Source organism: Grus americana, chromosome 31 (assembly GCF_028858705.1).
Source record: "Grus americana isolate bGruAme1 chromosome 31, bGruAme1.mat, whole genome shotgun sequence".
Classification (NCBI taxonomy): domain Eukaryota; kingdom Metazoa; phylum Chordata; class Aves; order Gruiformes; family Gruidae; genus Grus; species Grus americana.
In genome coordinates this window covers 2350824-2372288 of record NC_072882.1, presented here as the reverse complement: position 1 = coordinate 2372288, position 21465 = coordinate 2350824, and the positions used below count along the sequence as shown (strand labels likewise).

General features: G+C 45.2%; 2 protein-coding genes across 5 annotated transcripts; one reads left to right on the top strand and one right to left on the bottom strand.

Annotated features, from left to right (window-relative positions):
• The first annotated feature begins 174 nt into the window (after positions 1 to 174).
• Positions 175 to 19427, top strand: CERS5 (ceramide synthase 5). Of its 4 annotated transcripts, none has more exons than XM_054806982.1 (10): positions 175 to 457; positions 6460 to 6565; positions 8674 to 8804; positions 9795 to 9852; positions 10441 to 10491; positions 11163 to 11255; positions 12632 to 12760; positions 13046 to 13152; positions 15025 to 15181; positions 18101 to 19427. In XM_054806982.1, the coding sequence occupies exons 1-10, from the start codon at positions 258 to 260 to the stop codon at positions 18251 to 18253; spliced, it is 1185 nt and encodes a 394-aa protein (XP_054662957.1). In that variant the 5' UTR covers positions 175 to 257; the 3' UTR covers positions 18254 to 19427. The 4 variants fall into 4 exon arrangements, with proteins under 4 accessions (XP_054662957.1, XP_054662958.1, XP_054662960.1 ...); XM_054806985.1 differs by lacking the exon at positions 175 to 457 and adding an exon at positions 9429 to 9456; XM_054806983.1 differs by lacking the exon at positions 11163 to 11255.
• A 155-nt stretch (positions 19428 to 19582) lies between these two features.
• On the bottom strand, positions 19583 to 20546 carry LOC129198034 (uncharacterized). The gene is made up of 2 exons (XM_054807002.1): positions 19947 to 20546; positions 19583 to 19859 (listed from the first exon to the last, which is right to left on the bottom strand). The coding sequence occupies exons 1-2, from the start codon at positions 20215 to 20217 to the stop codon at positions 19693 to 19695; spliced, it is 438 nt and encodes a 145-aa protein (XP_054662977.1). The 5' UTR covers positions 20218 to 20546; the 3' UTR covers positions 19583 to 19692.
• Positions 20547 to 21465: the final 919 nt, after the last annotated feature.

The window sequence follows — 21465 nt, the reverse complement described above, 5'->3', positions numbered from 1 at the left end:
GGCGGGACCCCGCGCGCGCCACTCCCTCACGAGTCCGCGCGGCGCCGCGCGCCTGCTCCGAGCTAACGGTCTGCGGTCGGGGAGGGGGGCGTGGTACAGCGGAGCCTCGCCCATCCGTCCTCGTCCTGCGCATGCGCTCCGGCCGCGAGGAGGGGCGGGGCGGTGCTGGCGCGGGGCGCCGCCCGCTGTCGGCTGCGGTGGCCGCCTCAGCTGCGGCCGCCGGGAGGGAGGCGGAGGGAGGCAGGCGGCGGTGGAAGATGGCGGCGGCCGCGGCGGCGGCGCTGCGGGCCTGGTTCTGGAACGAGCGGTTCTGGCTGCCGCACAACGTGACGTGGGCGGACCTGGCCGGGGAGCCAGGCCCGCCGGGCAGCGGGCTGCAGTACCCGCGGGCGGGCCACGTCCTCTCCGCTTTCCCGCTGGCGCTCGGCATCTTCGCCGTGCGGCTGCTCTTCGAGAGGTGAGCGCGGGACCGCCCCCGCCGCGGGGCGCCCCCAGGGCGGCGGGGCCCTCAGGCGGCCGAGATGCCGCCCGTTCCCGCCTCGGGGGCGAGCGCGCGGCGAGGTCGCCGGTGTCTCTTAGCAACGGGCTGCGAGCGCCCCGGGGCAGCGGCGGGCGGCCGCGGGGCCCGGGCCGGAGGCGAGGCGGGCCGGGCCGGGCCCCGCGGGGCGACTCGGCTGGGCTCCCCGCTCGCCCCTCAGGCAGCGCGGAGGCCTTCCGCGGAGGCCGTGGCGGGCTTCCCGCCCGCGCGTCTCCCAGAGTTCTTTTTGCGTGGAAACGGCGTATTGTGTAACCCTGGAAAACCTGTCCCGGGCGCCGCTCTGTGTCTGTCACGACATACACAAGCCCGTAGGGCTCGTGTCTGTCACGACATACACAAGCCCGTAGGGCTCCTTTCTCCCTCGGCTTTGGGTCCCGAGAGGCTCCTGCAGTGCTAGCGGTGCCTTACGCTGAGGTAGTGCAAGAAAAAAAACTCTGGGGAATTCACTTTATTTTTTGCTCCTGTCCAGGAGAGCTTCAGTGAAAGACAACTGGCTGCTGCCGCTCCGCAGTTGGTTTGCTTGTGTTGCTGGTCTCTGCCTTTGTTGTACTTTCCTTGGGAGTTCCTGGATGAGGAAATAGGACTTGTTCACATGGCCTAGTATATTATTAAACAATTTGTGGATTCCCAGCGTCTTGGGTATAATGGAAGTGCATGCAGATCATGGTATCTTCCCAGAAACAGGTGTAGTACAGTGTTTCTCATTTACTTGAGTTTCCCTAAACATACGATACTAACTCTTCCCTGGGGCAGAGGTTTATCCTTTCCATGATGTGTATCTCTTACAGCCACACGCAGGGCAGACTGTGTGGGTGACATAGATACTAATTAGTAAAGCGGCTTATTTAGGAAAACCGTTAGGTGAAGCAGACCAAGACACCTCGTATTCCTGTTTAAATAGTTGGTTGAAGACTGATTTAATCTTAAATTTCTGCACGAAAAGGGCAGAAGTATTTCTAGGCATGTAAAGGGTTGCAGGACTAATGTGAGTAGAAATCGAGTTGATTTTGGTTTGTGGCTTTTCTGTAAGAAGTGTGAATTTTCTTGAGCTTTCAGAAATTAAGAAGAGGGGACTGGGACAAAGTAAAAAGATAGGTGAACTGTGGAGAAAAATGAAGCAGGTCAGCAGAGTAGGAGAGAAATCTGAGAGGCTCCTTTTGTCTCCATCTTATCTTTCTGTCCTCCAAAAAAACTTCAGAAAACCACTGGCAGCTCAAAACAGTGCAGAGGACCCAGGAACACACGTGGCAGTGCCAAAATCTCATCTTGGCTTGGCATGCTGCTGCTAGTCTTGGCCAAATGTTCGTACTTGGCCAGCAGACAAGGAAAGGAAGCTGTGAGACAGAACCGTACCCGGAAAGGGATATGGTAGGACAGGCTCCTAGCTTCCCAAGCCCTGTTCAGCCCAGGTGTCTTAGTCTGGGGAAGAAGTGCAAACGATTCTCTTTTCTCTGGAGTACAAGATGTTAGGAGAGGTACGGTGCATCCTACTGCACCTAGTAACACAGTCCTCCTGGTAGCAATTGTTTTATCCTGATAATGTCTACCTGGTTTGTGAAATTTCTTTTGCTGTGTTAATTTAGGGGGGAGTCAAAGGACAAGTCCTCTGCCTACACAGTAAAACCTAGAGGCCGTGACCTGGTTTCTGAGAGGGTTGTTCCTTTTTTTCAGTTGTGTCTTTGCTATCGTGTGTCTCAATGGTGGTATCCTGAAATGAAAGCAGATTGAGAGAGCAATATCCAGGGCTGTTTCTAGTGTGTTTATTTTAAAAGACCATATTGTTTTTAAGAAATGCTTTTGTCTTTCCTTCTGCCACTTTGAATGTGTCATAAAAGTTCAGATTTGTTTTAATAAAATCCCATTGTGCATATACCCTGATTCAGGCTTTGGGGATGATTGTGTCAAACGTTTTCCTTGACACACAACTGGCACTTGGACTCGATGACTTGGAACTTGAATTACATACTTGTGCAGCTCTTTTGTTTTAGCTTCTTTTAGTTTCTTTCTTTTCTCTCTCCTTTCACTGTAGATCTTCAGTGTGAGGAAGTGCCTTTGCGACACTGACGCTTGTAATGCTGACGCATATTTCTGTTAGTGAATGCTCCTATAAATTAACTTTTGCATCGTGATGTTGGTAAAATATTCATTAGGCTGGTTGTCTGTGGGAAGAATATGACCATAGAGATGAGGCAAGACCCGTAGAGGAAGGTAAAGTCCTGACTCAGTGGTAGGGGGGCAGATTTTTGTGCAGGCAGGATAAAGAAGGACTTCTGCCCATAAGTTTGGTGTGTTGTGTTTGGGGTTTTTTTTTTTCTTGGTTATACTTGCTGTTATTTCTCCTTACGCATCTTGTCCGGCTGCAGGCACCCAAAAAAAAAAAAAATTCCCAGGTATCTGGAAAAACCTGGAGCATGTTTTTCATATGATGTTTATAATTACACTGGAATGCCCTTCAGTAACAGATATGCTTGGTACTCTACAGGTCTGATCTGCAGCTTGTGCTCAAGCTGGCGGGGAAGAAAAAAGTGATTTTAGGTGTTACTTCATCAGGTCTGCCTGGAAAATTAGGGACAGTTGTGGAATGAGGTGGTTTAATCTTAACACAGTGAAACTGAGAGATTATGGAAAGATGAACTCCTACTTTAGAAATATTGTTATTTTGCAGATTGTTCTTCCTTTTCAGAGCTGTAATAGGGAGTCACCAGACAAACTTGAACATTCCGTAAAGAAGGATTCTGCCTTTGGGTTTGTGAAGTACAACATGCCTGATAAACATTTGTTATATGAGTCTGTGTACTTGAAAATTGGTGTTGGTTTTAAAATCAGTCTATCTTAACTAGTGTGAAAAAGGTAACTTGGTAGGTCTGACATAAGCCAATGAGCAGATACCTGTTCAGAAAAGTGTAATATAAGTATTTAAGTGATGATAATCCCTTGCTGGGAAGGTGTGGCAGTTAAATTGACCTTGGGAATAGTTGCTGCAGTTAAGATTTCTGTGGACTCATAAAATAATTTAGATTAAAAGGGACCTCTGGAGATCACCTTGTCCAATCCTCTCCTCAAAGCAAGGCCAACGTTTTAGTCAAGTCGGGTTACTCGTGGTCTTGTGCTATTCAGTTTTGAATTCAGAAGTGTGCTATTCAGAATGGAAATTCTACAAGCCGCGTAACCTTTCTTTGGTGCTTAACTGCTTTTGCTGTGCAGAACTTTTTCTGTGTGGGTTACAGTGTGAAAATTGCACATCCGAAAATCTGTTCTGGGGCCAAAACTGTAAAATACCACAGAGGTTTTAAGTGTGAATTCACTTAATGAACACCTAAAGGAAATGGAACATCATCTTGATATTTCTCTGACGGTAGGATTGATCATTCGCTTCGTATTCTGCCTGCAAGGTAGTAACTGGTCAAAGCAATTGGACCGTGGCTGTTCAGTGGCCTCCTGAGTGTCAGCGAGGCGTGCCCAGCCCAGGTAAAAACACCTTGCCCGGCTAGCCAGGAAACCCTGCAGAAGGACGGTCAGCGTTTGCAGTTCCATTGCACAAAGCCATTGCTTTTGTGGAGTTAGAGAAGCTATGTTATGGCGTTGGGTTAGACTTCCTTAAAAGTAATGAAATCCATTGCTGCCATCCTTTTTCCTTCCTGTTTCTGCGACTGGGACTACCTCTGCTGCCTCCATTGTTGTGCCTTGTCTGTTTGCTTGTGTTGATGTCTGTCCGCTTCTGTGCACCAAGAAGCATTTGCAGTTTTTTTTGGTTTGCTCTTTGGTCACCAGCATGCTTGACTGAGTAACTTGAGTCCTGTGTCTGTGGCTTAGTCTTGATATCTCCCCCCCCCCCGATTTCTGGAAACATCTGTATTTTTTTCCCTAAGCCTTCTAGTGAAGGAAGCCAACTACTCAGGAATAGTTTCATGCAAAGTTTTGAGGTTTGGGTTTGGTTTTTTCCCTTGCAATCTTTAGGTCACAAAGCGAATTATTTCTGCCTTCTTTTTTTTTTTTTTTTTTTCTGAGGAGGTGCTGTTTCTTCTTTCCTTGATGCTTCAGGGTTTGAATTCTAGAATAACACCAAAACTTTGTATGGATCGCTGTGAGCTTTCTTCTCTTGTTCTGAAAACAAAAGTAGACTCTGCTGAATAATAAATTAATTGAATGTGCAGATTTTTAGATTTTTCAGGTTTCTTCTCTTATGTGAGGAAACTGACCCAAACTGAGTATCTTCAGGCCAGGGATTTTTTTTTTTTATAGAACTGTAAGCACTGTGTCCCAGAAAATGAAATAAAAATATTTGGCATCCTGTAATTGCACATGTGTACTTCTTTGCTGTTGTTGTGGTATATCCTGTAGGAAAGAAGAGTATAAAGATGTACACTTTTATGGAGATGTAGCCAAATGTTTCATAACATCAGAGCATGATTTCTGGCTGGTGGTCTAGATTATAGAGGAAGCAGTGAGCCTTTTGAGCCAAGCTAAAAGGAAATCACCCTTTCCTTTTTGGGTTGTTGTGGGGTTTTGGTTTTTTTTTAAAGCTACGACTGTTGAAATGAACAGGACGTATGAAGAAATGGTAGGACAGTGAAACCTGGGGGCACAGTGTGTATTACTTGTTTAGTGTTTTCTGAGAGCAGGGGAGTTCCTTTAGGATTAGTCATGAGCTGATCTGTAATTTCTCAAGGGGAAAACCCCACAACCTGTGTCTGTTCTTAAAGGCAGTCATAGCTATTAATTACTGAAGTACTAACAATGTACTCCCAAGAAAGATTGCTGTTGGAGCACTTATAGTTGTGATTCTCATGAATTTTAGTCTCTCCTTTTAAACACAAGGAGAAATGGTAACAAATGTAGTGGTTGGAAAAAACCAGCATTTTCTGCTTGATGGTACTCTGAGTCTTCTAAATGAAATACATATGTGTAATTTGTTGTCTCTGAAACAATCTGTTTCAAAGCAAACTAGATTTAATGATGCAAACAGTCCTTTTAAAAATTGGTTTTGAGAAGCAGGTTCTTTGTGCACACACGCGTGCTCTCTCTCAAAATAATTGATTAAAAAAATAATAAAAATTGCTCCTTGAAGCCCCCCCCTCTTGCCCAACAAGAGGAGAGAAAATTCACATGTTGAGGTCACACATGCATTTTTCTTAGAATCCTGAGCCCATTTTGACACAAAGGTACAACAAAACCTAATAATTTTTGAACATGTCTCTCTTCATTGTAGTTGCAAAACCGAGCTTGTTTTCAGAGTGTCTGTGCTGTAAAATTCACAAAGTGTTAGATCAGCTTTTGGAATAGGCGGTGCATACAGGACTGAGTGCGATACTACAATCTTGGGTCTTTCAGACTCAGCAACTTCTTACATCTTCCTCGCTCTCCTGAAGGAAACAAGCCACTCTTTTTTTTTTTTTTTTTGTCTTTTGGAAAAAATAAACCCAAACAAAACAAATCAACCAACCAAACAAAACCCCACACTGTGTGTCTTTTAGGAACAGTGTCACTTGAACTTCCCTTTTTTCTGAGCTATGCAATACCAAGGCAACATTCTGGAAATAAGGCTTTTTGTTTATAGGGCTACAAGGGCTACGTGAGCATTTAGGTTCGCAGAGGGACTCCTATCAATGTCTATTATTTTATTTCCAAGTAATGATATCACCCTGGGGGAACACGTTCTGGTCCTTACAAGCCAAGGACATTAAGATTTAATTTTTCATTTTAGATGTGTGTACTATATGTGCTGTCTGCAATTACAAGTTGGACTAATAAAAGATATTACTTCACCTGTGAAGTTCGTTTTAAGCAAAGCGAGTGGAGATCTTCAAAAGCTTTTTGGATAAGTTTTGCAGTTGGTGACAAGTCAGGGTCCTTGTGATTTAGGCAGAGGAGGGAAATAGATACCTTGTTTTAATCTAGCTCTTTCTTTGGAACTCTTTCAGGTTTATTGCCAAGCCATGTGCCATAAACCTTGGCATTCAAGACAGTGGACCTCACAGAGCCCAGCCCAATGCAATTTTAGAGAAAGTGTTTACATCCATCACTAAGGTGAGTCATGCTTCAAATTCTGCTAGAAATGGAGGCCTGTAAGTAGGGGGGGGTGTTTGCTTCCACTTTTTTAGTTTGAGAGAAATGCATTTCACACTGTACGTGCACAATGAGGATGCTTTTATTTTACTTTGCCTCTGGCACATCCTTCTTGTAGCAAAGTAAATTTTCTTTATGGCTGACTTGTGCTTTTGTGCACAGAAGAATCCTTTTTTGAATAAAAATTGTTCTTTTTTTTTAGAAAGGTATGAGGCTTCTTCCTTTAATTCCCTGCCTTTTCCAAATTGTAACTCCTGTAACAGGTGGCAATTCTTGTTTAACAAGAAATTTCCCAGTATCTCACTTCTTATTGGAAAAGTGCTACTCTCTTCCTCAAGCTCTGTTCCTTTGCTGGTTTTATTGGCCAGTTCTGTGAATGCCTTCCTCTTTATTTTTGCTATCTACAGTGGAATTGGACAACAGCTGTCACAGTGGAACTCAGTTATTTAAGGAAAGCGTTCAGTCAATGGAAGTGTGCCCTGATAAAGGGGAGGACATTTAATGTTGAGAGTAGATGTTTCTTTTGATTGTTGCATGGCCTTTCTCTTACTTAAGCTGACACTGCTCCTTCACTTCAGGATCACGGAATTCCACACTGTCAGTACTCTATTGAATGTTGACAATGAAATCCACGTAGGTAGCAAGATAGATTTTCATTAAAGATAATGAAATGGAAGGTTTTATGTTCTGATTTGGTGATGCTGAACTTTATTCTGAGTGGAGCAGATAAAGTGCTCGGTGAACGGAAGGGAAATTCTATAAAAACCTTACTAAAACTCGCCTCATGGGAACATTAAAGTTTTGAGGTATTTTGAATGACGTGTGAACTGAAAAGTCCCTATGATTTGATGCTGTTTGTGGGGAGGACTTTTATGTAGGGGATGTCCTTGAAATTAACGTTTAGGAAACTCATGAAGACAAATGCTGTGCAAAATTTATCTAGCTTATGAAAACAGAGCTACCAGTATGCTTATGTCTGCTGTTGGATTTGGAGAATCGGAATGTAGAGTGGCACTGGTGCAGGGGAAAGATTTCATTGCTGTTCTGAAATCGGACTCTGTAAATTCTCCTTTGAGGCAGATTCACTTCCAATGCAAAGTGTCAGGTAGCCCAAACCATTAAAGCCTGGTAAAGTGGAGAGAGATCTGGTTGTGATGGAATTACAGGAAAGTCATGGTGTCAATACTGAAAATCAAACGACAGATAATTTTGCTTTTCAGTTGAACAGTCTGGTGACTATTGAATCAGCATTCTGCATAGTTTTTTTGGTTTGTATATAACTCAAGTAGTAAAATGTGTTTATCGTCTTTCAGTTGTAAGAGCTCCCTGGCAGAGCTTGTTAAAAGGACACTGGTCTGAAACTAACGTGGCTTATCTCACCACTGGGCCATTTTAGAGGTAGTTATCAGGTTTTGTTCACTTTGTCTGCTCTTATAAATCCATTTATGTCATTATTCAAACAAATAAAATGCCAGTAGAATTCCCAGTCAGAGAACAGCAATATATTCTTTGTCGTGTAATTATTTCAGCTTTCAAATTTAATTTTATTCATAAACTTTGGTAAGGGAAATAACACCACCTCTACGATGCTCTTTTGGAATACAAATACGTAGCGCGTTAAACCAACTCTTGCTTTAAAGTTTCCCTAAACATGCAGTGAGTAGCAACCCTTAAATGTATTCAGCTTTGATCTTCCTGAGTTCTGGACTGTTTCAATTGATGTGCAAGTTTTAACAGGTAGGACAGGACACTTTGAAAGCTCCTCCCCCCCCAAATTAAGAAGCAGAACAATTGCATTCTTTGTCCTAATGTGCTGTCAAATGATGAAATAAATGAGGAAATGTTGAAGCAAAAGCATTCTGAATCATTAAGTAATTAGTGGGTTATGAAGGTTAAACTCAAATTAATATTTGTGGCAATGGGTTCCTGCTTCGAGTCTATACATAGTGCCTTCCTAGTGTGTGTGTTTTGTTATCTCTGCATCATTTCTATCATAGTACAGAGGGGATCTTGGTCTGAAAAGTAGGTTGAAAAGTAGGAGAAATGACACTTGTTTCGTTTTCCTTCAGTCTCCAGATGGAAAAAGGTTAGAAGGCTTGTCAAAGCAGCTAGACTGGGATGTTCGAAAGATCCAGCGCTGGTTTCGTCATCGGAGGAACCAGGACAAACCCACCACCCTCACTAAATTTTGTGAGAGCATGTATGTTTGTGCAGAGGCCAAGATGTGGCTTCACCCTAAAGCTCAAGCTGTATGTTCTCTTTTCTGACTGAAACTGTGGTCAGCTGCTAATTTAAACTAGCGTCTTTGGGTTGGCTGGTAGAAGACAAATCCTTATATAAGCAAATGAAAGAAGAGGGCTTTTTAGAATTGAGCATTCTAAAATATTTCGTATATGTGCATGAGAGACCAGAACACATGTACAGGAGTTATTCCGGTCAACGATTAGCAGCTTTAGATAGTGGACCAGGTCTGTAATCCAAACGTAGCACTTCAGTGCGTGTGTGTGCATGTATGCATGTGCACAACTTGAGTAATTGTACTGAAGACAAGTCTGCTGTCTGCACAGTTGTTTCGTGGACCAGCGTTTGTTCCCAGAGTGACCTTATGGCTTACACAATGATGTATATACTTTTATACAGATGCTTCTTGGATTCCTGTTCTTTTCATTTCAGTTCATTCTTTTGTTCTTTGTTTCTTTCTGAATGCTTGTAGTAACCTCTGTTAGTGTAGTAGCATCTGAATATTTTTTTCCTGACTTGTTATTTCTTCTGTGCTGGTTTCTTTCCTTTCCAGTAACTTTCTTCATATTAATTCTTCCCCCAGTATGGTTTTGTCTACTTAAAGCCACAAGGTAAGAGGGACAAATACATATATTAGGATACCTTCTGGATAACAATGACTTTTCTTGCTGTTATCTTGTTACTGTATAGTAAAGCATATGAATGATGCATGTTTACTGTGAACTTTATTTCAAACTTCACTGTTGATGCAAACTAGTGTGTGGTGTGAAAACTCTTAAATAGATTTATCCTTACATGAAATGTTTACAAATGAAGGATTACTGTTTGGTGGGTGAAAGGTTTTCAGGTGTCAGAACTGGGTTTTTTCACAGTTGTTCCAGTTTTTGTTACAAATGTTAACCCGGAGCTATTTCTATTTCATAAGTTTAATATTTGCTTCTTTTTCCAGGTGGAGATTTACATTTTATTTAAGTATATTTTTTTATGGAATCAGGTTTCTCTGGACGGTGAGTTGCTCTGTCATCCCCCGCGCCCCCCCCTTGTTGTTCTGTGTGGCATGCAGCTGGGCTGTGGCTGTCCTGCTGAAATTTGGGGGGTTTGACTACCTGTGTCACTGTTACCTGTGCTTGCACCTAGCGTAAAACAAGGGGGATAGTCATCTTTATGTTCCCTTATTTGAGATCTTGGGGTTTCTGTTTAAGGACTTTCTTTACAGTAGAGGAAAGCCTCTAATATTTCCATAATGACAGATCTGTATAGAAACTTATTTGTCGTGTTACCCCAAAATGGGACAGAACTGAGGTCTTTTGCTATGGAGAGCTGCTTATTTTTTTCCTCATCTTCCACTTGAAGGGACACAGATTCATCTCTTTGGGTCTTTATTATTATTAGAGCTGTATGATTATTCTTTGAATTTCCGTTGCAGTATAACTTGCCTTTGCAGAAAGAATATTTTAAATCACTGGGATGTTTTACAATAAATTTAGCATGAATGGTAGAGTCAAGATAAAATTTCAGTGAAACAGTACTGTAGTGATAACTGTCTTGGAGAAGAAGAAACCTAGTAGAATAGTAATTTATCGTTTTCCCTTTAGGCACCCTGGTTTTGGGACACACGACAGTGCTGGTACAACTACCCTTTTCAGGTAAGAGAAACACTTCCTAGGTTCAAACTTTTTGCACAATTTCAGTTTTTATTTTTTATTAATGATAGCAGATTGAGTGCTTCTCATTATTCTGTGGGGTGGATGCTGCACAGGCTGCAACCTGGTAAGCTTTCTAGTGAGTGAATGGCCGTCCCTTCTGGAAGGCACAAAGATGGCATTTACTCTTCTGTCTTCAGATCCCAGTTAGGTTTGTCAGCAGCAGTGTTTCCTCAGATAGAGCTGACTCAGTTCATATTCATTTTATGTTTCCCCACTGCTGAGATTATTAAAATTATGCATAAAATTATACCAGTAACTTATTTAGAGCGTTGTTTTCATTATGCAGCAAGTATGATTGTACAGAGGCCAAGCAGTCTGTTTCAGTGCCTGGTTTTCCTAACCCAAGAGTTGATGAGTTGTAAAAATTGACAAGGGAATCTTACTCCTTTTGAATACAGCTCAAACACACGTGTGTGTGTGTGTGTGTGTGTGACTAAGCCTATAGTAAGGTGTCTGTTGCTTAAGCTTGTTTTTACTAAACCTGAATTCTGGGTCTTTTACCTTATGCCTCAGCATTCTAGGGGAACGTAGTGGGATGGGAAGGAAGAAGTCATTTTTAATGTAAATTTTGAAGTACTTTGTCTTCTAACTGTGCTATCTTTGTTTTCCAGCCTCTAACATCCAGGCTTTATTATTACTATATCTTGGAGTTGGCCTTCTATTGGTCTCTCATGTTTTCTCAGTTTACAGACATTAAACGGAAGGTGAGATTAACCAGAATTGCACTAACTGCTTTGCTAAATAGATAGGACTAACAAAAAATGTGAGTCTGTCAGGCCAGTAAAGCTAAAGCATAGTCATAACTGTATTTTCTTCCTCATTCACATCTTTGTGTAGCCTTCCTCCTTCTGTAATCACTACCCAGTCCTGGGGAAAAGGAAGGAGCAAGCCTGATACGCAGCCTGGTATATCCTTGAGAGTCCCTTGCACCTGCCAGGGGAAAGAACAGAATCACTCGATACCTCCCAATACAAACTTATCAAATCATTGTGTAAAAATAGATTTAATTAGAAGGCTTGCAAGAAGACATGAAAATGAGATACTCGAAACAGTACCTTGCTGAGCCGGGTGAGAAAATGACAAACACTAAAGCAATAATAAATGTTTCTTTGAAAGTAATTTTTCATCTGTGTGCGTAGCGGCACAATGACTGGTCGCGATTGCTGGAATCTAATTCCGTTGCGCTGCATTCTAGGATTTGGCTTATCGTTGCTGCTGGAAAACAGTCCATAGTAAATCATGGTTTATTGCTTCTGTAATACAATCTGCAAAGCAGCAAATTATTCCAATTCTTGCACTGACTGTTCAAAAAGAAAAGTTTGCCTGGGATTTTTTTGTCTGTACTGAAATATTAGCAGATGAGGCATTACAGAGTATTTTGGAGCTGCAGAAAGGGAATGATTAACAGCATCTGTGATATTGTTTATAATGTTTAATTTTGTACTCTGACTTTAACAAAGTGGATTATGTTCCGCACTGCAAGCCTGGAAAGGTACATTGACATGGAGTGGAAGTGGTGTTCCCAGGGGGCTACACTGGAAAACAGCCCTGAATGTATATGCATTGTAAACATTTTTTTAATGAAGTGGCTTGGTTCTTGCTGTTGGCTTATCTTGTGTTCTCTGTCTGCTATGCTCTGGCAGGCTTTTGCACACTGACAACAGTAACAGCAGCATACTTAAAATTGGAGCCAAGAGCTGAAAGGACTAGCAGTATGACTGTAAAACCGAAAGGAGCCAAAAATAAGGGCCATATGTTGTCCTGTCAGTCTTTTCAGTGGGGTCTGCAGGCACACTTATCTTTACCTTGCATGTGTGTGCCAAAGAGACTGCACTGTGCCCGTGTATGCAGAGTTCTGACTTCACAGGAGCACGAATGTTGGGAGAGACCTTTCTGGAACCTCTAGTGATGATGGGTGATGTTGTGCGATGAGCTATGTTTTAGATAAAGTGGAGGCAGAGTCTGAACTGAAGTAATCCTGTGACCCCAGTCAGTCAGTTTTGTGGCTCCATTCCAAACCTTTGTATTTCTTTGACAGCCAAAGAGTCTCCATTCATTTTTATTTTTTTTCTGTTTCCAGGATTTCCTGATCATGTTCGTCCATCATTTGGCTACAATTGGACTCATTACATTCTCTTATATGAATAATATGGTGCGGGTTGGAACTCTGGTGCTGTGCCTCCATGATGCATCAGATTTCCTTTTAGAGGTGAGTTTCCTTTCAAATCTTGGTGTACCTAATGCTAGTGTGGTCTCAAGGGAGCAAGCTGACGTTCCCGTTCTTGATAAACTGCATTAAATATGCCATAAAACTTGTGCTGCTGATCCTGCCTTGTCAGCTTTTCCTCATAACTGCTTTAGTGCTGAGAATAATCCCTAAATGTTCCAAACTCCTGACAGATGTGATGGCTTGAGGGTCTTTGAAGCTCTACAGCCTGGTAATTACATGAGTGCACAAAGGGAATAATATTCTCATGTTTCTTGTCTCTTTTAGGCTGCAAAGCTAGCCAATTATGCCAAGTACCAACGTCTGTGCGATGCTTTCTTCATGCTCTTTGGTGTCGTATTCATTGTTACACGGTTGGGCATTTATCCTTTCTGGTAAGCACCTTGAGCTGTAAAGTCTCGTGTGTTCTTCCAATCCTTTAAGCAAAGCCTTTGCATTTAGACTTCTCGCAAGCATTCCAGCCTGTCCCTTGAGGCAGCCTGAAGTTGCAGACAACCCAAGTACTATTCGGAGCAGTGTGTTCAACTAGGCATATGAAGAAACCTCTCGACAGTCAGCTGAGGGAGCGTGCAAAGCGACTAGCATCCTAATGCACAGCTGGCCCCTCTCCTCCTCCTGCAAAGTGATGACAGTGCTTATTAGCTGGAGCCAAGTCAGCCGGTATCTGCTCTGAAAGACTTGAAGGGTTGTTTGCTTCTCTGAAGAAGTTTTGGAAGTAGTTACAAGTGAGGCATGGGCTCTTGAGGTAAATTTGATGTTTTGAGTAGCTGGCTTAGTCATTGTTGCAGTTTCTGATTCTTATGACACTCGTGTCCTGTCTTTGTGTCGTGACTGTTCAGAGCCTGAAATAGGTTTCTTGGGAGGTAAAACCCTGGCTAAATGGCTTAGAGCTAATTGTCCTATAATGAGATTCCCTCTCACCTCAATAGGTCAGGCTTGGTGAGGTGGTTCTGTTGATGAGCTGTTACCTACTTCTTGTTTCTGTTGAGTGTGGTGAAAACTTGGTTGCACCTGATTACTACTCAGTTTATTTCAGTTTTACTGCATATACTTATTTCCTAGGCAACGGACAGCTTGCACTCCCATTCTTTTTGGGTGCCTTGACAGTAGGCAGCAACAATACTTACGCTTTGGTATCAAGGTCGCAATTAAAGCTCTTGCTTGTTTTCCAGTAAATGCGTCAAAGGAGTTTGGATGAGGAAGAGCTTTAATTCTTATGTCTTCGTAGGCTCCTCACAGTGGCAAATGAGATAGTTGTCATTGTTTTTATCGCTGTTGTCTGTCATGAGGTGATGCTCTTGCATCATGCTGTTGCTCATCAGTCCTGTAAATCTTTAATGTATTTTCCACTAGCTGTAATGTAATTCCCGAACTTTGTAGAGAAATCTGGCAAGCTTGCAGCGGTATTGCAGACCTTATGCAATTTCATTTCACATATATTCCCTTCCCTAATTAGTAGTATAAAATGTCAACAGATCTCTGGAATTGCATTTAATTCATCCATAAACTGGCTATGAGTTAGATGTTTCTGTAGCTGCATTTTGGGGGACTTGGGTTCTTCTTTGAAAGGCTTGCTTTTCTTGTGAAATGTTAAAAGCTATGTGAAATTAATGACGTCTTTAAAGGTCTGTCCATACCTCTCTACTTCATAAAATCTAAAGTGTTTATTAAATTACTTAAGTACTGGCAATAACTCCCAGCGACAAGAACAGCAAAACAGTAATGAAAGCAAGCACAAAGCTTTGTCCATAAAGCAGTTTCTAGTCCTCCAGCTTGGCAGGAGGAATCTATAAAAATCTGAGGGAAGAGAATAGCGCACAGGGAGGGAGGCCTTCTGGGAACAAAATTCCTTCCTGATCTTTAAATATGGGTGAAGACTGCTCAAGTATGAATGCGTTAACAGTTGTTTTGATGACCAGTGCAGCTTGACATCACTTCCTGTAAAGTTGTTATAAATGCTCGTGCTTTTGAGAAGGAAATTGGCAGCAGATCTGTGTGTGTAACCAAATTGCAGAACATTCGCATCTTCTCCTGTTTGTTGCTCAGTTCAAATGTTTCTAATTAGCTGTAGTCTGTCTCCTAACGCTGGCAAGACACTAGCTGCAGCGCTGCTCTGACGGGAGCAAAGCAACAGATGCTTAAATGAGATACAAACTGTTGTGCATCTGGCCAGTCATCTTAATTTAGAGCTGGAAGCCGTGTTACCAGCACAGCCGATCTGTAACGTGTTTCTGGATCTCTTCTAGGATTTTGAATACAACCTTATTTGAAAGCTGGGAGTTGATTGGTCCTTATCCTTCATGGTGGCTATTCAATGGGCTTTTGATAACCTTGCAGTTCTTGCATATCATCTGGTCTTATCTCATCATTCGCACTGCCTACAAGGCCCTCGTGCGGGGCAAGGTAAGATTGCTGGTGACTGTTTCAGGTCCTCTTTCCTACAAGCACTATCATGAGCAATCATGAGAAAGTGGGCCCTTCAGTGAGGACTGGTACTAGTTCTCGAGGGACTCGCATCAGGAGTGCTTTGTAGAATGGTGCGGTTTTTACCTTGGTTGCTCTGCAGACTTGAGTTGCCAGGTGTATACAAAGGCGGGGATGCTCTCCTCTCTGTTCTGGTCATGCAAGGAAATAACACCTTCCAGTATGTTCAGATGTTGTAACAGTGATGGTGACAGACTTGTTACGTACTTAGTTTGGAGTTTAAGGGGGTAGTAGGCTCTTTTTTGAACAATTGTATGGGATGTTTTCCAACTTTCCAACTTCAGCTGGTTCTTAGGGTGTGATGAGGGTTATGCGTTGTTCACATTAACGCAGGCTTCCGGCTGTCAGTGCAGGCCAGGCCTCGAGCTGCAGCATGCAGAGAAAGGGTTATCAGAAATGCACGGGAGTTTGCTGGCTCTCACTGGGCTACTGGGATGCAGTCTGGCTTCAGTCCTGAGTACTCTAATTTTAATTTGTATTGGGCGTCTCATGGAGAAGGAGGGTGAAACTACAGCAGCTGGTTAAGCAACAGATACTGCCCTAAGAGTGAACAATGTTGACTTTCAGCTGCAACCTCAGTTGCCAAGCAAAAGGTGTAGTTCAACTGAAGTAGCATGAGACAGGGCAAGCCAATCTAGGAACTAATTTGACACCCTGCCAACGCATCAAAAGAAGCCACTTCCTTCGCAGCTACCAGCGAGCAACAGCTGATTTCATAGCACAAATGCTTTTTAAAATCAGATATTTGGTATTCTGATCTGAGTTTTTCTCATGGCTCTACTTTATTTTGTGTTTGACTTCTTAGCTGCCCCTACACATGGAATGTAACCTTGAAAAATATTTATATCGTAGTTGTCTGTGGCAGTGATTGTCAGGGGACAGCATGTTTCAGAGTATGCACCTGATTGTCTCATCTGTTCCCTGCAGCTGCTACTGCAAATGTCTTGTTTTCTGTCTGTGCAGCTGTTTCTGTATCCTGAGGGCTACATCTTTTCCCTTCCTTGGTTCTCTCCTGTCCAGGTGACCTAGCCAGAGAAAGGACTCTAAGCTCTGTATTCTTCATTCTTTTCTCACTCCTTTTCTCTGTGCCAGATTGGAGCTGGACAGTTTCATCCTTTGCATGTAAGTGTGATCTGTGCTTCTGTCTGTTCACTGAAACATGTCTGTGTCTGTTTCAAGGCTGAGACAGAAGCAAAGCTATGGTCTTGGGGCTTCAGATGGCCAGTGCCTTCTCTTAAAGTGTTTCTCTCCCCGGTTCATACAGAGCTGGTTCTGACAGTATGCTAAAATGCAGTTTTTTCCAAAGATCAAAGCAGTGTCCAGGGTTTGTTCTTATCTGCTGCCGGCTGGCTGCATGACCTTCACCTTTCTCCTTTTATACGCCCACAGAGACTCTGATATCTGTCCTTAGTGCTCATTAACGCTCTGCTGAGTGGAAGAGGACAGGAGAAATGCAGTGCTTTTTGCAAGAAGGAGTAGAACAGTCACTTGTCCCCCAAATAATGGGAAAAATTTCGAGGGATTTCTGCTTCCTTCCAGTGACCCTTTGAACTTCCAAAGTAGCAGGAGAGTGGGGAAAGATATCAAAAGTTCTGGCAGCAGACAGAAGCCAGTAAATCCAACAGGCCTGTCAAAACCAATCCTGGAGATCATTAACTTTACCTGGCTTTCTGCCAGATCTCCCCTCGAGTTCAAAAACTTCCTGCCTGGTGCTGTTCAAAAGCCCTAACCCTGAGTAACTCTGCAAGCAGAGCAGAATAAAACCCTGAAATCCTTGGAAACGTGCTAGCTGCCAAGTGCTTGCACATGCAGTAAATCGGGCCTGTCGATGTCAGAGGCAGAAGTGCGAGGGCCCGCCTTGGGGTGTGCAAAACAGTCACTGTTCCGCGCTGTGCTGGTGAGTTTATGGCTCTGGCACCCTGCCACCAACCAAGGTGCTTGTTTGCAGTTCAGGCCGGGCTGAGGATCTCTTCCTTCACCTTCTGGTGCGGTGGGATTGGCGGTGCTGGTACAGTGCCCTCCTGTGGCACTCCGAGCAGCTGGCAGCAAAATGTGCGCCTGGATCTGCCTCTGGAGGTTCAAAATCCCACATGCAAAGCAAATTCAGCTGGATTTGCAGTCGGTCTTTTAACTAAAGGTGTAACTCTGTAAAGCAGAGCTAGATCTCTGGGCTGAGATGCTCCTTCCTGAACGGGTGTTTGCTGGATTAGATAGTTGTCATTGTTCTACAGCTCACTGTCCAAACAGGCTTTTGCTCATAAACGAGTTCTCATATATGAACCAGAAGCTGTTAAAATGGGAGGCCCTTTGTGCAAACAGTAACGTGATAAAGCAAGCTGTTAACTTTTAAAATATCAAAGCCATTCTCTGTAGGACAAGATGTTCTCTCTAAAACCGATATGTACATTTTTTTTTGGTCATCATACCCACTGATGATTATGGCATGAGAAGTTTTGTGATTCAAAACAAATTTGTTGTTTGGAAAAGCAGCCTTTAACCAATCTAGAATGCAGCTGTTGGAAGACAAGAACAACCAAAGATCTGTAGTGTCCTCTGATCTGGTGAGAGCACAAAAAGTCTAAGAGCTTTCATGAGTATTTGGAAAAGGGAACTCGTAGTTCCAAATCGTCATTCTCAGTGCCTGTGTCTTGTGTTCCATGTGTGACGACAAGTTCCTCCTTGTGAGTTTGAAGTGATTCAGGATCAAATGTAGATGGTAACTGTAAGTGACTGAAGCTGGTTAATCACATGGACACAACCTTCTAACTACTGTTTTCTTTGAATTTTTCAACTTCCCTTCTCCCCTTTCCGCTACCAAATTTCATTTGAAATGTTTAGGTATCAAAGGATGACCGCAGTGATGTAGAGAGCAGCTCTGAAGAGGAGGATGTGACTTCCAACAGCACAAAAGGAGTTTTCAGCACTTCAAGTAACGGCTCGAACCGCGTTAATGGCCATGTGGCTAGTGGCCAGTGGACAGAAGAGGAGTAAGGCTGTGGGTTGGCCTTGAGCAAACACGAACTTGTCTTTAAATACCTAGATGTGTTGAGCTCCACATTCCCAAGTGATCTTTAATCAAGAATACCCCTTCCCCAGAAACCTCCAGCAAATCTGAAATGGGCACAATCCACCAGTCAGAGGCTTTGCACAACAGAAGGGATAAAGCCAATGACTGGGGCAAAAACAAAGCTGCAGATTTCACTTTAAGCCATTTTGTACTTAAATCTTAGTCCCATCGATATTTGCAGAGGTATCTGTTTGTGACAAACTGGTTTTTACTAGGATCAACTGAAGGCAGAACAAGTTTGGACTAGGCTGGCTGCCAACCGCAGGAGGGTTACGGTGCCGTTTTGGTGACGGTTTGCTCCAGCGCAGGTTCAGCATCTCTCCTCGATGCACTCCAGCAGCCACCTAAGAGCATGGAGAACGCAGGGTCCTGGGGTTCCACGTCCAAGCTACCCTGGCTGTAGCAGAGACTCTTCTTCTCGGTCCTGCTGTGAGCGCTCTGGACTACAGCCAAGCTTTGAATTGGACTGCGCTACAACAGCAACGGCGTTCTAACTTGCCATGGGGGTGCTGTGTGCTGAGGGGGTTAGAGCTTGTATCTCTGCTGTCACGAGGGACCAGGCCAGCGTTTGCTGCCTATTTTGGTGCTGCAAAAGCCCCTCTGAAGTCTTGACTACAGCCTTCTGAGATGGGGGAGGGGGGTTGGTTATTGCCCCTAAGACAACTGTCACAATACATGCCTTTTAATTATTATTTTTTTTTCTGTTGCAAGTTGTGGGTTTGAAGACTTTTCTAGACCTACTGGATGCAGTTGGCTAAGCCAGGACTTGAGGGCAGTCCAGTGCTGCTGGGCTGTGTTTAACTTTCCACAAAATGAGATGTTTCAGTCCTGCTTGTCTCTACTCTGAGACAGAAGTGAATGTTGCTGCTCTGATTTTGCAACTGCGTGGAGGAATCACTGGGCTGGAAGAGCGGCCACGCCATAGGCTTTGCTTCTGGTTTTGTTTTTGTTTGTTTGGGGTTGTTTTGTTTTGTTTTTTTACTCAATGGTACTTGGGGGCAATGGAAGACCTGTGTGTCAATCATGAGCAGAATTGAGTTGTTACCATTTTATACCATTGTTTACTCTTATCTCCGATTAAAAAAAATGCTTCAGAAACTTGGTTCACGTTTCATTGTGAGAAAATCAAATCAAGGAGCCTGTCAGCCCCTTTCTGGGGTTCGGAGCCACTTTCCCGGGGGCTGCCCCGGGGAAACACCGTTTTAAGGGTGACCGGGAGCTGTGGGGGCAGACACCACGCAGCACCGCACTAGGGCTTTTCACGAGGGTTTTATTAGGCCCCATCTCCCCCCTCTCCGGGGCCGATCCGCGGGGCCCTTCGTCGTCCCAGCCGGGAAAGGCGGTAGTGGGTCGCAGGCCGCCGTCAGCTGTCGGGGCCGGCCGCGGCCTGCCGCTCCCGGCGGCGCTGGAGGAGGCGGTAGGCGCGGACGCCGCACAGGTACCCGCCGTAGACCGTCAGCAGCAGCATGGAACCGGAGAAGGCCTTGTAGCCGAAGTCGGCCAGCTGTTTGCCGGATACCATGGCTGCGCCTGCAACACCAAGGCGGCGGTCAGCGGGGGCCGAGAGCGCTCCCCTCCCCCCGTCCCGTCCCGCCGCCCCTCCCCCGTCCCCGTTACCTGCCCCTCGGGCTCCCGTACCACCGGCGCGCGGTTCCGCTGCAGTGCGCTTCCGGCCAGCGCCCCGCCCGTCACGTGGGGCTGCGGCGGCGCCGCGCTGCCTGCTGGGATGTGTAGTCCGCGGGAGCTGCGGCGCCCCCTCGCGGGGCCGGCGGCACCGCCGCTCTTTCACCTCAGGCGGCCGGTGACCCCCCCGCGGCCCCGGGCAGGGCCGGCCCGGGCTGCCGCCCCTCGGGCCGCTCTCCTCAGCACGGCCCGTGCTGCTGGCCATGCCCCACAAGGCACTCCACGGCTCACCCTGCGTGAGGCCGAGGCGCCAGCAGCCTGAGGGGGACTGTCCTCAGCCGCACACGGGATGGAGCCAAGGCCGTGCCAGTCCCGCTCCAGCGCTGCGGCACTCGGAGGCCTCGCCGCCCTCCCTGAGGGCCGAGCCTGTGCTTGCAGCCCAACAGCCTCCTTCAGGAGGCCGTGCTCCTCCAAAAGCACTAGGGCAGCTGCTGACAGCAAGGGCTGCTCTTCTCCCAGGCCTGGAGCTCCTTGCAAGCCATAAATAGTGCTGCCACAGCGCTGCTCTGAGGGCTCCGTCAAGCCCTGAGGCTGCAAGAGCCAGGCTGCCCCCCCTCTCCCTCCTCCTTTCCCCAGGCCGCTGCACAGCAGCACTCCCGAGGCTGCAGCGTCCTGCAGTGCCCGGATGTGCTGAGGCTGCAGAACATAACTCCAAATGGCAAAGGGAAGACTTTTTATAGCTCATGAACTCCAGCACTAGTGCAAGGCCGGGTCCTAACAGCAAGAGACTTGTGCACTGGCCACACACAGGTGAGACGCCGGCCTTTCAGCAAACGCTGTGAGGGGCTGCAGGGCACCACCAGCAGCACACAGTGTCAGAGAAACTCACACAAAGAGGGATTCACAAAGCTAAACACAAGTACAAAATCCAATTCTGGATCTTGCTGCAGCTCCGGGCAGGTGCTGGCAAGAGTTTAGCAAAGCAAGACCACAATGCGTGTAGGGAGGAGAGCTCAGAGACTGTCGCTCCTCTGTGAGCCTCATGTCCAAACACTTGAGCTGGGATTCCTGAAGCACTTCAAGACAAAGGGAACTAGAAGTTGTGCCAGCCCTCCAGGAACACACTGGACCTCCTTTATCCTCCTTCCAACCTCAATAAAGTTCCTCATTAGAGGAAGCCGATGCTGGCTACTTTCTGTACGATAGCTCAGTTGAATTTAAAGGTCGTAGGTGCCTAGTGAGAAAGCGTGTCTAATAAAAGGCACAGAAACAACTGCAGTGCCAGCAGATTAAATTCCCCTAGCAAGAGGCCGAGCGGAGGGCTAACAGTCCTGAAAAGGTCACTCAGTATGACATGCATTTCAAAGAAAGACAGGGACAAGGCAAATCGGGGAAAAGCAGTTGGGAAGAGATGAATAAAACAACACAGCACATCCCAAGAAGCCAAGACATCAGAGAAGGGGAGGCCTGGGGTACACGGGGCACAGTGGGGTCCTGGCCTGGCTCCTGCAGG